Source organism: Salmo salar, chromosome ssa09 (genome assembly GCF_905237065.1).
Source record: "Salmo salar chromosome ssa09, Ssal_v3.1, whole genome shotgun sequence".
Lineage (NCBI taxonomy): Eukaryota > Metazoa > Chordata > Actinopteri > Salmoniformes > Salmonidae > Salmo > Salmo salar.
This window is the reverse complement of record NC_059450.1, coordinates 59,890,302-59,904,276: the sequence shown is the minus strand read 5'-3', so window position 1 is coordinate 59,904,276 and position 13,975 is coordinate 59,890,302. Positions and strand designations below refer to the sequence as shown.

General features: G+C 42.7%; 1 protein-coding gene across 7 annotated transcripts in view; it reads left to right on the top strand.

The window, feature by feature from the left end:
* Positions 1 to 13,975, top strand: part of LOC106611552 (LIM domain-binding protein 2) — an 84,846-nt gene that overhangs the window by 35,173 nt on the left and 35,698 nt on the right. Inside the window, exon 1 of one of the 7 annotated variants that reach the window (XM_045723862.1) lies at positions 8,142 to 8,357. The exons of the other annotated variants lie outside the window; for them this stretch is intronic. Within the exon in view, the coding sequence (XP_045579818.1) occupies positions 8,336 to 8,357 (22 nt within the window). The 5' untranslated portion in view covers positions 8,142 to 8,335. Of the gene's footprint in view, positions 1 to 8,141; positions 8,358 to 13,975 lie in introns of those variants that run through there. 7 annotated transcript variants of the gene reach the window in all.

Sequence of the window (13,975 nt, the reverse complement as noted above, 5' to 3'; positions counted from 1 at the left end):
TTACAATCACCTACCTGGGGCGAATCCCCACTGTCCTGAGAGTAACACCAGAGGAAAGCCACGCAGGAGAATTGGAGTTGTTTAAAGAAAGACAGCTGGATGGCAAGATGCTGCTTGTGTGTATAAGTGAGACTCACTCACACACCACTTGTGTGTTTATGTGTGTGTGTGTTTGTGTGTGTATGTGGCTAATACTCAGAGACTCAGTAGTGTTTGAATTGATCGTTTAGCAGAACGTAGCAAGGTATTCCTTTGAGGAAATTGAACTGAACTGATTGCTGTGATGAACAGAATATTTATTAAATAATACTGTATGTAATAGTAATCTTTAATGATTTTGAGGAACTTAGTGTCATTCACAAAAGAATGGTGTCTTTGCTCATTTCATCAACTCGGCTGGTCATGTTCCAATCATATTCTTAGACCTTAATTTCTGCCATTGAGTTATAGTGACACTTCACAGTTAGATTGAGGAAATGAACATGAAGCTATTTTTTAAAAGCACTGTATGCGTTCAATGATATCTAAATCACTGCTTTATTAAAAGCAATGTATTTCAATATAAAACCTTCATCCAGATTTTTGACCAAACTAACGAGTGCTGATACAAGACTTAGTTGTGCTAGTGTTTGGGGTAGTCTAAGCACTAAGGCAGTGATGGTGGTTGTGGTGGTTGTAGCCCAAGGGGCTCTCGGTGCGTGCTCTTGCCTCCCCACGGGGCCTTGTTCTGGGGCTGGGAGAGTAGAGAGAGAGGCCCGGCCTCCAGCAGCCCCTCCTGAATTATGGATGGAGGTGAAGAGGAGAGGAGGACTGGCCTCCAGGGGATAGGGGGGATGTATACCCCCTCCTCATCCCCCCTTCTTCCTCCCTCTCCTCCTCCCCCCAGTCCTCCCTCCGCCTGCTCTTCTTCCCCCCACCCCCGGCGGCATTCAGGCATGGCGGAGGGTTGGATGAGGGTGACTGGAGATGCGTCTCTCTCTCTCTCTCTCTCTCTCTCTCTCTCTCTCTGTCTCTTCCCGCTCTGTCTGTTCGTAGCTGAGGTAGTAAAATAATTGCTCTCTCCAAACACTAAGGGTTATATTCAATCAAAACCAGAATCCATATGCTGATGGAGAGAGGCAAAAAAGAGAGGTCTTCCATGACTGTGGAAATTCATCTTTCATCAATATATTGTTGAGTTTCTTTTTGCATCCATCAATAAATGATGTTTTAGATAATGAAATTCTTAGGTTGACGCACAGCACAGGAAGAATGCCTACCCAGTGAAAAGATTTTGAAAGATTTGAGGGTTTCGACCCACCATTGAAGGCTGTGTTGATTGTTGATGCAACAGTTTAAAGCTGCAATGAAGCGGATTGTAAACACATGATAGAAGCCACAATCTATCTGCAATATTAAAGCTGATCTACCCCCTAAAAAAAGTTAATAATAATAATAATAATAATAATAATAAAAAACATGATGCTCTCTCGGAATTGATAATGAGTTGAGAGTAACTTTGGGTTTTAGGTAGCAAAATGACAGAGAATACAAGGCTAAACTTGCATACTTACCTTTTGTGTTCATTTGCTCAGTATGTGTTTGCATTCAGGGGGATTTTCATAGTCTATGTCAGATTTATTGCGCTCACCCCCTCCCCACCTTAAATGATAACTGAAATGGGTTTTACCGAGTTGTGTTGTATTGTCAAAGACTTTATATTGGAAAGCTACTTTTTTAATAATAAATACAAGATATGTCTTAGCAACATCTCGTTCTTTTTCATAGTTCAGGCTTGGTAGGTTTGCCCAAGCCTTTTTTTGTCCATGTCTAAATACAAAATTTGAGTTATTGAAAATAGCAAACCACTACAACTCAGCCCTGAATTTAGTATTCAAATTTAAAGAATACTCACTATTCAGTTAGATGGCTCTTTGCCTTTTTATATTTGGTTACCTCTCTCTAAAATGTACTAAACTTTTAATGATGCTCCTTTGCTAATGTGTTTTGACAATTGTGTTAGGATCTTAATGAATTCGCTAATTGCCACTATCTGAGTGCCTTTCGGAGAAGTGTTTGACACAAAAAGAAACAGACTGAGAGTTGTACAGTTCGTACACCCAAACAGGCAGAGAGAGAGGAAAATGTAGAGAGCGAAAGAGAGAGAGAAAGAGAGAGAGAGAGCACAAAGAGAGAGTAGAAATAGAGTACAGAGAGAGAGAGAGAGAGAGAGAGAGAGAGAGCACAGAGAGAGAGAGCACATAGAGAGCACACACAGAGAAAGAGCACACAGAGAGAGCACAAAGAGAGATAGAGAGCACAGAGAGAGAGAACACAGAGAGAGAGAGAGAGCACAGAGAGAGAGCACAGAGAGAGCACACACAGAGAAAGAGCACACACAGAGAGAGCACAAAGAGAGATAGAGAGCACAGAGAGAGAGAGAGCACAGCAAGAGAGATAGCACAGAGAAAGAGAGAGAGCACAGAGAGAGTGATAGCAAAAGAGAGATCGAGAGAGATGGAGAGAGAGAGAGCACAGAGATAGAGAGCACATAGAGAGAGATAGCACAGAAAAAGAGAGTGAGCACAGAGAAAGAGAGAGAGCACAGAGAGAGCGATAGCAAAAGAGAGAGTGAGAGAGAGAGATGGAGAGAGCACAGAGATAGAGAGCACATAGAGAGAGATAGCACAGAGAAAGAGAGAGCACAGAGAGAGAGAGAGAGAGATGGAGAGAGAGAGCTGGAGAGAGAGAGAGAGAGAGCACAGAGTTAGAGGGCACATAGAGATAGCACAGAGATAGAGAGAGAGCACAGAGAGAGTTTTAATCAAAGTTTTATGACTGATAAATATTTAATGTTCTGGGCAGTGATTCCCATATTCTAGTTGGGTGTGTCAAATCAAATGTTATTTGTCACATGCGCCAAATACAACAGGTGTAGATTTTACCGTGAAATGCTTACTTACAAGCCCTTAACCAACAATGCAGTTCAAGAAATAGAGTTGATAAAATATTTACTAAGTAAAAAAAAATCTATCAATCAAAAAGTAACACAAGAAATGTACATAACAATAACGTGGCTATATACAGTAGCAGCAGAGTTAAAAACAAAGGGTCGTGGGTCAATGTAAATAGTCCAGGTGGCCATTTAATTAGTTGTTCAGCAGTCTTATGGCTTGGGGGTAGAAGCTGTTAAGGTGTCTTTTGGACCTAGACTTGGTGCTCCGGTACCGCTTGCCGTGCGGTAGCAGAGAGAACAGTCTATGACTTGGGTGAAAATGTGGCCATTTTTTGGGCCTTCCTCTGACACCGCCTAGTATATAGGTCCTGGATGTCAGGAAGCTTGGCCCCAGTGGATGTACTGGGCCGTATGCACTGCCCTCTGTAGCACCTTACAGTCAGATGCCGAGCAGTTTCCATACCAGGTGGTGATGCAACCGGTCAGGATGCTCTCGATGGTGTAACTGTATAACTTTTTGAGGATCTGGGGACCCATGCCAATTCAGTCTCCTGAGGGGGAAAAGGTGTTGTCGGGCCCTCTTCACAACTGTCTTGGTGTGTTTGGACCATGACAGTTTGTTTGTGATGTGGACTCTAAGGAAATTGAAACTCTCGACCTGCTCTTCGGCCCTCCTTTTCCTATTGTCCACAATCAGCTACTTTGTCTTGCTCACATTGAGAGAGAGGTTGTTGTCCTGGCACCACACTGCCAGGTCTCTAACCTCCTAGCTATAGGCTGTCTCGTTGTTGAGGATCAGACCTACCACTGTTGTGTCATCAGCAAACTTAATGATGGTGTTGGAGTCGTGCTTGGCCACGCAGTCGTGGGTGAACAGGGAGTACAGGAGGGGACTAAGCACGCACCCCTGAGGGGCCCCAGGGTTGAGGATCAGCGTCTACCCTTACTACCTATGGGCGGCCCGTCAGGAAGTCCAGGATCCAGTTGCAGAGGGAGGTGTTTAGTCCCAGGGTACTTAGCTTAGTGATGAGCTTTGTGGGTACTATGGTGTTGAACTCTGAGCTGTAGTCAATGAACAGCATTCTCACATAGGTGTTCCTTTTGTCCAGGTGGGAAAGGGCAGTGTGGAGTGTGATTGAGGTTGTGTCATCTTTGGATCTGTTGGGGCGGTATGCAATTTGGAGTGGGTCTAGGGTTTCTGGCATGATGGTGTTGATGTGAGCCATGACCAGCCTTTCAAAGCACTTCATGGCTACCGACGTGAGTGCTACGGGGCCGTAATAATTTATGAGAGTTACCTTCACTTTCTTGGGCACAGGGACTATGGTGGTCTGCTTAAAATATGTAGGTATTACAGCCAGGGAGAGGTTGAAAATGTCAATGAAGACACTTGCCAGTTGGTTCGCACATGCTTTGAGTACACGTCCTCGTAATCCGTCTGGCCCCGTGGTTTTCTGAATGTTTACCTGTTTAAAGGTCTTGCTCTCATCGGCTACGGAGAGCGCGATAACACGTTTGTCCGGAACAGCTGATGCTCTCATGCATGCTTCAGTGTTGCTTGCCTCGAAGCGAGCATAAAAGGCATTTAGCTCATCTTGTAGGCTCGAGTCTGGGATTCCCTTTGTAGTCCGTAATAGTTTTCAAGCCCTGCCACATATGACGAGCGCCAAGAGCCAGTGTAGTAGAATTGAACTTAGTCCTGTATTGACACTTTGCCTGTTTGATGGTTCATCTGAGGGCATAGCGGAATTTATTATAAGCGTCCGGATTAGTGTCCATGGCTTCTGGTTGGGAAATTTATGTACGGTCACTGTAGGGACAAATTCGTTAATGTACTTATTGACGAAGCCGTTGACTGAGGTGGTATACTCCTCACTGCCATTGAATGAATCCCAGAACATATTCCAGTCTGTGCTAGCGAAACAGTCCTGTAGCGTAGCATCTGCATCATCTGACCACTTCCGTATTGAGCGAGTCACTGGTACTTCCTGCTTTAGTTTTTGCTTGTAAGCAGGAGTCAGGAGGATAGAATTATGGTCAGATTTGCCAAATGGAGGGCCAGGGAGAGCTTTGTATGCGTCTCTGTGTGTAGAGTAAAGGTGGTCTAGAGTTTTTTTCCCTCTGGTTGCACATGTGACATGCTGGTAGAAATGAGGTAAATTGGATTTAAGTTTGCCTGCATTAAAGTCCCTGGCCACTAGGAGCGCTGCTTATGGAAGAACATTTTCTTGTTTGCTTATGGCCTTATACAGCTCGTTGAGTGTGGTCTTAGTGCCAGCATCGGTTTGTGGTGGTAAATAGACGGCTACGAATAATATAGATGAGAACTCTCTTGGTAGACAGTGTGGTCTACAGCTTATCAAGAGGTATTCTACCTCAGGTGAGCAATACCTCGAGACTTCTTTAAAATTAGACCAGACGTTATTGACAAATAGACACACACACCCACCCCTCGTCTTACCAGACGTTGGTGCTCTGTTCTACCGAAACAGGCAGAAGCCAGCCAGCTCTATATTATCCGTGTCGTTGTTCAGCCAAATCATAGTGAAACATAAGCTATTACAGTTTTTAATATCTCGTGGTAGGATAGTCTTAATCGTAGATCGTCCATTTTGTTTTCCAATGATTGCACATTGGCCTATAATACGGAGGGAAGGGGTGGTTTACATACTCGTCTGCAAATTCTTACAAGGCACCACGCCCTCCTCCCCCTTTTTCTCTGTCTTTTCCGTACGCTGATGACGGGATTTGGGCCTTGTCTCGACAAAGCAGTATATCCTTCGCGTCCGACTCATTAAAGAAAAAACATTTTTTTCCCAGTTCGAGGTGAGTAATCGCTGTTCTGATGTCCAGAAGCTCTTTTCGGTCATAAGAGATGGTAGCAGCAACATTATATACAAACTGAGTTACAAACAATGGGAAAAAACAAACAAAACAGCATAGCCATCCCCTCCGGCGCCATTATCGTCATCATCATGTGTGTGTGTGTGTTTGTGTGTGTGTTCATGCAAATTTATGTGTGTGTGGTTGATTTTACGTACTGTAATTTACAGTATGTGTGTCTTTAAGCTATTCCTCCCTGAACTCTATTTATACAGACGAGGCACTATTACATGATTTTATATACTGTGAACTGTGAATATTGGCACATTTAGAGTACATCATATCTGCTGTCCTTTCACATGTACTCCAAACATCTACGCGGTAAAACGGATGTCTGGTTCCTCTTAAGTTTCTTTGTTCTAGAGAGTTTTTCCTTGCCACTGTGCCGCTGTTTGCTCTTTAGAGGTCTAGTTACTTTAAATATCTTTGTGACAAATGTTATTGTAAAAAGGGATATATAAATAATACATTTTTTACAAATGATTAATTGACGTTACTTGACCAAAGTCAGCTGTTTGTCACATGGTGTTCGCTTCTTTTCCCTCCATGGACCTTAACCTTTGACCCAACAGTAACAGCAGTGACAGGTTATATTGGCGTGTACACTCGGCCATCCGTTGCATTATCTCAAGCATTATTGCTGCTGGAGATACAGTAAGCAATGACACAGGTCGATAGCAAGACCAGTTTGTTTGTTTTGTTCATTAGGCTAGCATGAATCTCTTCAATCATTGATCACACACTCAGAAAATATCAATACATAAATTCATATATTTTTTCTTCATATGTCTGTGTCGATATCTTCAAGGGATAATTCACCCCCAGAAATAAAAATCATGAAACTCCTGTCATTCTGGTAAACGTCTATGTTCTATCAGTTGGTAAAATAAAATAAAAATTCACTATGATTTAACTTCTAAGTGGTCCGTCTGTGAAATCAGGAAATTGTGTAGGCGCTTGTCATACTTTTATAAGGCTCTCGTCACTGGAGATAGGGGATAATCCAATGTCACATTTCATAATGCTTTTTAAACAGTTACGTGCACACCAAATCAGCCAATAGATGGTATGGGCATACTTGTCTAGAACACACCCATACGCCGAGTCGATATTCACATAATATTAAGGAATTCCCCTCGACCCCGCTCACAAATTGGGGAAAACAAACATGATTTCCTATTGAACCCCAGTGTAAAGAGCCAAATTCATTGTCGCTTTTTATTTATACAGAAATAACGAAACATGCTGAAAAGCCACTGTGTTGTTCAATGTACATGTAACCAGGCCAAAAATCCCGACCTACAGTTCACAATGCTCCCATGTAGGGAAATAGAGCCTGCGAGAAGAGCCCTATGGCTTCAGGCTATTTGGCGTGGGAGAGGGTGGAAAAGTTGGGACCAAGTGTCCGAGTAGGCTACACGTAGCTATGTGTGTGGAAGCCATTTCATCACAGGTAAGACATTTAACTTGTTTACTATAGTCCTTTTCTAACTCCACTCACTACTTGTAGCTGTATAGTCCGTTTGTTCGTGTTTTTGGTCTTGGCTAGCTTAATGTTCCAGTCGCAATCACTCACTCACTCACTCACGTGGCTGCTAACACCGTCATGAAAAGGGGGATGAGGGAAGCTGTACAATATTACGTGATTGTAAGTGGTGAGAACGCTCGGGAGCAGGCAATGTTTAAAAGCAATCTTTAGACATTGTAGTTTTCTGAAATGTAGTTTTGTAATTGTATTTGTATTTGTAATCAAGTATTTGCTGTGAGCCAATGGATTAACCTAGGTAAACACAGGCTGTTTTCCCCACAGGCGGGCGTGGCCACTATGTTCTATCTAATACCGACTGGGACTATCCATCTATATCGTCATGATGACAAAGTATATATTTAATTCAAATGTCCACAAAGCAAACAGTGCACTGACAGATTAATATCCTTTCCAGAGATATTAGAGAAAGGAGGAGATAGGAATCTCATTGAATGGCAATGAATGGAGGAACGGAATGGAGGTACGTACTGTATAACGCCGCACCCAGCAGACTGTCGACCAATCGCATTCACGTTGTCATGCTGCGTCACGCGGTTGCGAAGCTAATCGTCACACAATCCCTTCTCAAAGTCTAGGTATGACTCGAGAAACCTGCCTCTTTTCCTCAAAAGTATGCAAAGTCACAATTCCAAAGCTATACGACAATTATCTTATATCTCTGAAAAGATTTGTAATGTTGTACTTCTTGTTCATGAAATTCATGCTAATGTTGTGTTTTTGAGCTACTGTATAACCCCATTTGATTCCCATTCACTCCTTGACGCAATCGCGCAGAATGCACCGCACGGCCCATTGACGACACATGGGCAACATCCACAATGGGCGTTATAATACGATTCCAATGGAGTTTCCCATCTCCTCAAAAGTACCTCTATCCTTCCTTCCTTCAACTTCCGTGACGCAAAGAAGTTTTCTCCTATCATCTCCCTGACACTGAGGTATAATAAGAACTGGAGACTGCGTCCAAGATGTCCGACTGTTGTTTTCAAGGTAATCTACTCACGTTCGCATATGCCTATTCATGGACCATCTATATACTGTACAGGTTACATCCGGTTTATTCGGACCTACTTCACATGCACAGGGAGCAGCGTGAGCAGCGACGACATCATAACCTCATCCAAAAACATGGCAGACATTGGATGAATATAAAATGTGAATTAATATCTTTGGCTGTGAGTAATGAAAAAAAATCGTCCTCAGCGACAATTATTTGCATCATTCAGTGGATGTTTTATGCACAAAGGTGATGACTAAAGTGTCTTATTTGGAATTTTCAAATCTGACTTGGCCGTGTATGGAAATGGTCTTTCTGAGCCGGGCATCAGTTAAACTGCAGTACCGAAGCAAAACTGTAGGAGCAATCGAAACCGTGCTTTTACACTGGAACCCTGGCCCCTTGTTCCCTGATAGCAGGCTCGCTCCCTCTGCGCTTTGCCATAGCAACATCAACAACTCGTGTTTTTGAGCTGGACACAGGATCTCTACCAGGTTTAAAATGGTGAGATTGTAACGCCTAAATTGATAGTGCATTTTGTTTCAAGGATTTTACAGCTAGCTAGCTACTTCACATGCTGATTCCTAGCTAGCCAACAAGCCTGTCCAGAGAGAGCATTGCATTGTGGGGTTTGTAGTCGACTTGAGCTCCAACAGGTTTCCAAAGCAATTTTCACATGTTGTTTCCTACCTTATTATCGCAACAAAATGCAACAAAAAAATCACATCATATATGTGACCGACCGGCTGGATTTGGTCTTATGATTCAAAATTTGAAATAAAAGTAGAGACTCAGAGCTAGAAAATGCCATATCTTACACTACAGTTGAGGAACAATGGGAAAGTAATTGTGCTTGAATGCCCCTTGAATGTTTTGGTACCTACTGGAGAGCTCTTCTTTGTCTACACCCATTCAGCATCCTTCACACCCTCTTAAGATTTAGCCCCACCCATCTCTTCAAGGATTCACATGTCAGGCTATGTACTAAACAAACAAAGATCTCAAGACTAAAGGCTGGCTTATACTATGGGTGTGTTCATACATTTTTAGTGCCAGAGTGTGCTCTGGGCGTTCGTAAACTCAGAGTGTTGTCAGATTGTTTGTTCGTAACTGGACACTCTGGCCGAGGAGTAGGGTTGAGCCGAACGTTCTGACCCTAACAACAGCAGTCAAGCACCCAAGCTAACTGGCTAATGTTGGCTATCTTGCTAGCTACTTCCAGACACAAATGAGAGAACAGCTCTGACCATTTTACTCACCCTAGCAGAGCTGGTTAGGCTGTTTTTATGTTATCCAGAGCGTTGGTGACTGCAGCTCTGCTGCTGGCAAACATTTTATGACGTTTTTTTTGCCAATGTTTACTGACACCGGCCATATTTAAAGGGGGTTGATTGTTCATAAATTCAACAGTTATTCTGCGCTCTGGCACACTTAGACAAGAGTGCTCTGAAATCGGAGTAGATATCCAGAACGAATTTATCAGCTACGTCTATTGACAGTTATCGCAGTGACATCATAAACATTCTATTAAAATAGTTGCATGCATAATGGAGTCTTGTTTAGACATGTAGCTAGTTAGCTAAACAATGAACCATAATTCCAACTCATAATGTTACTACCCTGCATCAATCTGCAGGTAGCTAACCAACCAGGTTCAATGTTAGCTAGCTAACATTAGGCTATAACTAGCAATGCAAATGGGTCTGAGATACGAATAATATTACTACACAGATCATACACGTAATGCTAGCTAGCTAGCCAGCCAGCTAATGTTAGCCAGCCAGCTAGCTAGCCAGCCGGCTAACGTTAGCTAGCTAGCTAACAGTACACTTTAACTTGAAATGAAAATGACTTTCTGACAGAATTAGAAACGTTTAGTGTCTGAAAATGTAATTAGCTAGGCTCTCTTATACATGGATGGACGCTTCTCCCTTTGTCACGGATGCCATGGTTGCCCTTAGTTTGAAGATATTTATCTATAACATCCACTTACTTTGAAGATGTATTCTGCGGCCCTGCAGAATACAGGGACGCAGAACATAGGCCGGCATTAGCGCTCATGCCACTGGTTGAGAGAAATTATTATTGTTTTTGGGAATAATTATGTGAGGTTTTATGTGTTGTTGGAGGTGCGGCGCTCCACTAACATTTCGTAAAAAAATTATCTAACATAAATCATGTATCAGGTATACCATATGGTAGAAAGAGTATGTTGCCTTTTCTGTAGCCTACAGGCTGGAGATAAATGTATGACAATGTTGTTTCTCCGATCAGATAGGCTAACCTAAATGGCGCCCAATCAAATAAAAAAATGTGCTGACATGTTAACAAACAACATATCCTAAAAACAGGACAGGTCAAAGTAAAATGGACAATATGGAATGGACAATCAGGCGACTTATAACTGCTGTCCAGGAGTTTCATCCTGTGGGCTAAATTGTGATGATCAGTGGTTTAAAGTTTGTATTTGTACTTTTTTTACGAGCTGATCAAAGTGAAAGTGAAAATACGTCTGCATTTCCCACTGTGTAAACACATTGCAAATAGGGTGCGGACAGGAATCAGGACTAATAAAGCCAATGAAACAGCCTGTTTAACAAACGGTGGGCCTACCGCATGGATGGGCATTCATAAAATTCCATTGCTGGTGACATGGTAGGCTACACCTTAGTAAGCACGGACCGACTGTGACGTTTTTTGGACATATTTTGGGAAGTCTTTTTTTGGGGTGTTTTACAAATGGTAGGCCTTGCAGTACCACATAGATGGGCATTCCTAAAATTACATTTATGGCAACACTGTAGGCCAGGGATGGGCAACAAGGGACTGATTGGTGTCACACTTTTGCCCCAGCCCCAGCTAACACATCTGACACCAGTAATCAACTAATCATGATCTTCAGTTTAGAATGCAATTATTTTCATCAGCTGTGTTGACTAGGGATGGAGAAAAAGTGTCACACCACTCTGACCCTGAGGACTGGAGTTGCCCATCCCTGCTGTAGGCTAGAACTCAGTAAGCATGGACCAATGTCTTTTTTTGGTCCTGTTCAGTCCGGACCAAATCTGAACCAATTATAGATGTCTGTGTTTGGTTCAGATTTTGTCCGGTCTGGACCATCCTTGATTTGGCCCAAACTTAGAAGTCTATAAATTTAATATTTTCAACTTTCATTCATATCCAAAAATTAACCCGATTTTCAATGTCTGGAAAAGACATATTTTCACCTTCCATTCAGAACTAAAATTGAACCTAATTTCAAAAAGTACTTATTTATTAGGGAAAATACATATTTAAGACATCTTTTAAACGTAATTTTGCTTACTGGGACTATTCTTGTAGGAGCGGCAATTTTTTGTCTCCCCCTAGGGCGGCAGAACGGCCAGGACCGGCCCTGTATGCAATCCTATCAACGATTCTAATAGAAATTGCACATGACCCTCTACAGAGTTTTTCATATGTCTACCATTTCTCCCTTCCTCCCTAATTTCCATGCATTCTTGTCTGCAGTGCGGAAAGCTGCATTTGCTGCATAATCACCCACTGAGTATCTCTCTACTTTCTCGCCTTTTTCCCCTTTTTAATTTACCCTGATTCTGTGGGATACTCCTCCTATGAATTTTGTCTCATCATCACTTTTCTGTCCGTGTTTCTGCAGCTCATAGGAATGAGATGACCACTGGTGACAACCCTGAAACTAAAGTGAAGTTCAGTCAAGTTTATGATAGTTTGTTGTATTTGACGTAACTGGTTACTGGGTGAAAAGTAAAATGAATGGCTTAGTTACCATACTGTTAACTGTACAAACAATGCACTAAACTAGAATCTGTACTAATGTTATTGGCGGACTCTCCACAAGTCAACTCGACTGTCCATAACCCTGCCCTTACTTTTAAAAATTCAGCTGTGACTAACTGGACTCAATGACCAGTTAGTCCATTTTATTATGGTTAATGGTCATATGGTTAAATAATTTATTTGTCTGCAAAATAAATACAAAATTAATTTAGTTTTACCAGTATCATATACAGCATAGACTATCAGATAGTCAACATGACTCTTATAATGTATGTGTGGGTGGGTGTACAGTGAGTGTGTGTCTATATGAATTCCTGGGCATATAGCATGCTCCTACTACAGTCCCTCTGTGCCTCGTTATATGTTGCACAGTGGATATTGCCTTTCTCCTTTCCTCTAACCACCATCCCTCTCACAACCTTCCACACATCCCTCTCACCAACATACACCCACAGACACACAACACACCCAAAGATACACACACATACAGCACACCCTCATCCCCCCTCCCCCACCATCACTCACACACATACACACAAACCTACAGACACACACACACACACACCCTCAACCCCCTCCCCCACCACACACGCACACCCTCAACCCCAACCCCCCCACACACACACACACACACATATCCACACAGATATGCATACGTGTGTGTGTGTGTGTGTGTGTGTGTGTGTGTGTGTGTGTGTGTGTGTGTGTGTGTGTGTGTGTGTGTGTGTGTGTGTGTGTGTGTGTGTGTGCACTCACTCACTAGAAAACTAGTAGAAAGGCAGACAGCGGCCCCTTTCCTCTAGAAACCCCTCGTTCTGCTCGGAGCCCAAACTGTTTCTCACACGTCTTTTTGGCTCGGGCTGCTGGCAGCGGTCCTAGAGACTCGCAAGGGGAACAATTCCACAAAGTGGCATGAATTCATGTGGTTAATTAACACAGCGTTAATTATTTGTAAATTGCATGTTTGGGTACACATTACTTGAGAGGCATATGTTGCGCGTCGTGTTCACCCAAACAAGTGGCGGTTAATCCTATCTCTTGAGTGCCCGCGTCTGAAGATGGGCCAATCAACTTGGTGGTAAAAAAAAAAAAAAGAGATGGGAACGAGAGAGATGAGAGAGAATGATAGAGAGAGAATGAGAGAGAGATAGAGGGAAAAAGAGAGAGAGAGAGAATGATAGAGAGAGAATGAGAGAGAGATAGAGGGAAAGAGAGAGAGAGAGAATGATAGAGAGAGAATGAGAGAGAGAGAGAGAGAGGGAAAGAGAGAGAGAGAGAGAATGATAGAGAGAGAATGAGAGAGAGAGAGAGAGAGGGAAAGAGAGAGAGAGAGAATGATAGAGAGAGAATGAGAGAGAGATAGAGGGAAAGAGAGAGAGAGAGAGAATGATAGAGAGAGAATGAGAGAGAGAGAGGGAAAGAGAGAGAGAGAGAATGATAGAGAGAGAATGAGAGAGAGATAGAGGGAAAGAGAGAGAGAGAGAGAGAGACAGAGGGGAAGGGGGAAGGATAGACATTTTCAAAACAAATGAATGTTTGTTTGTGAGCTTGAGGTTTCTGTTACTCTAGTGGTGTTAATTGTAAGTGGCAATCATATGAATAACCTTGGGGCTCGTTAAGACTCATCACGTCCCTGACCCATTACTTTTTAATAGTAACAAAAAAGCAATACGTACACACCTACGCGCACACACACAAACGCACACGCACACAGACACAGACACACACACACACACACACAGACACACACAGACACAGACACACACACACACACACACACACACACACACAGACACAGACACAGACACAGACA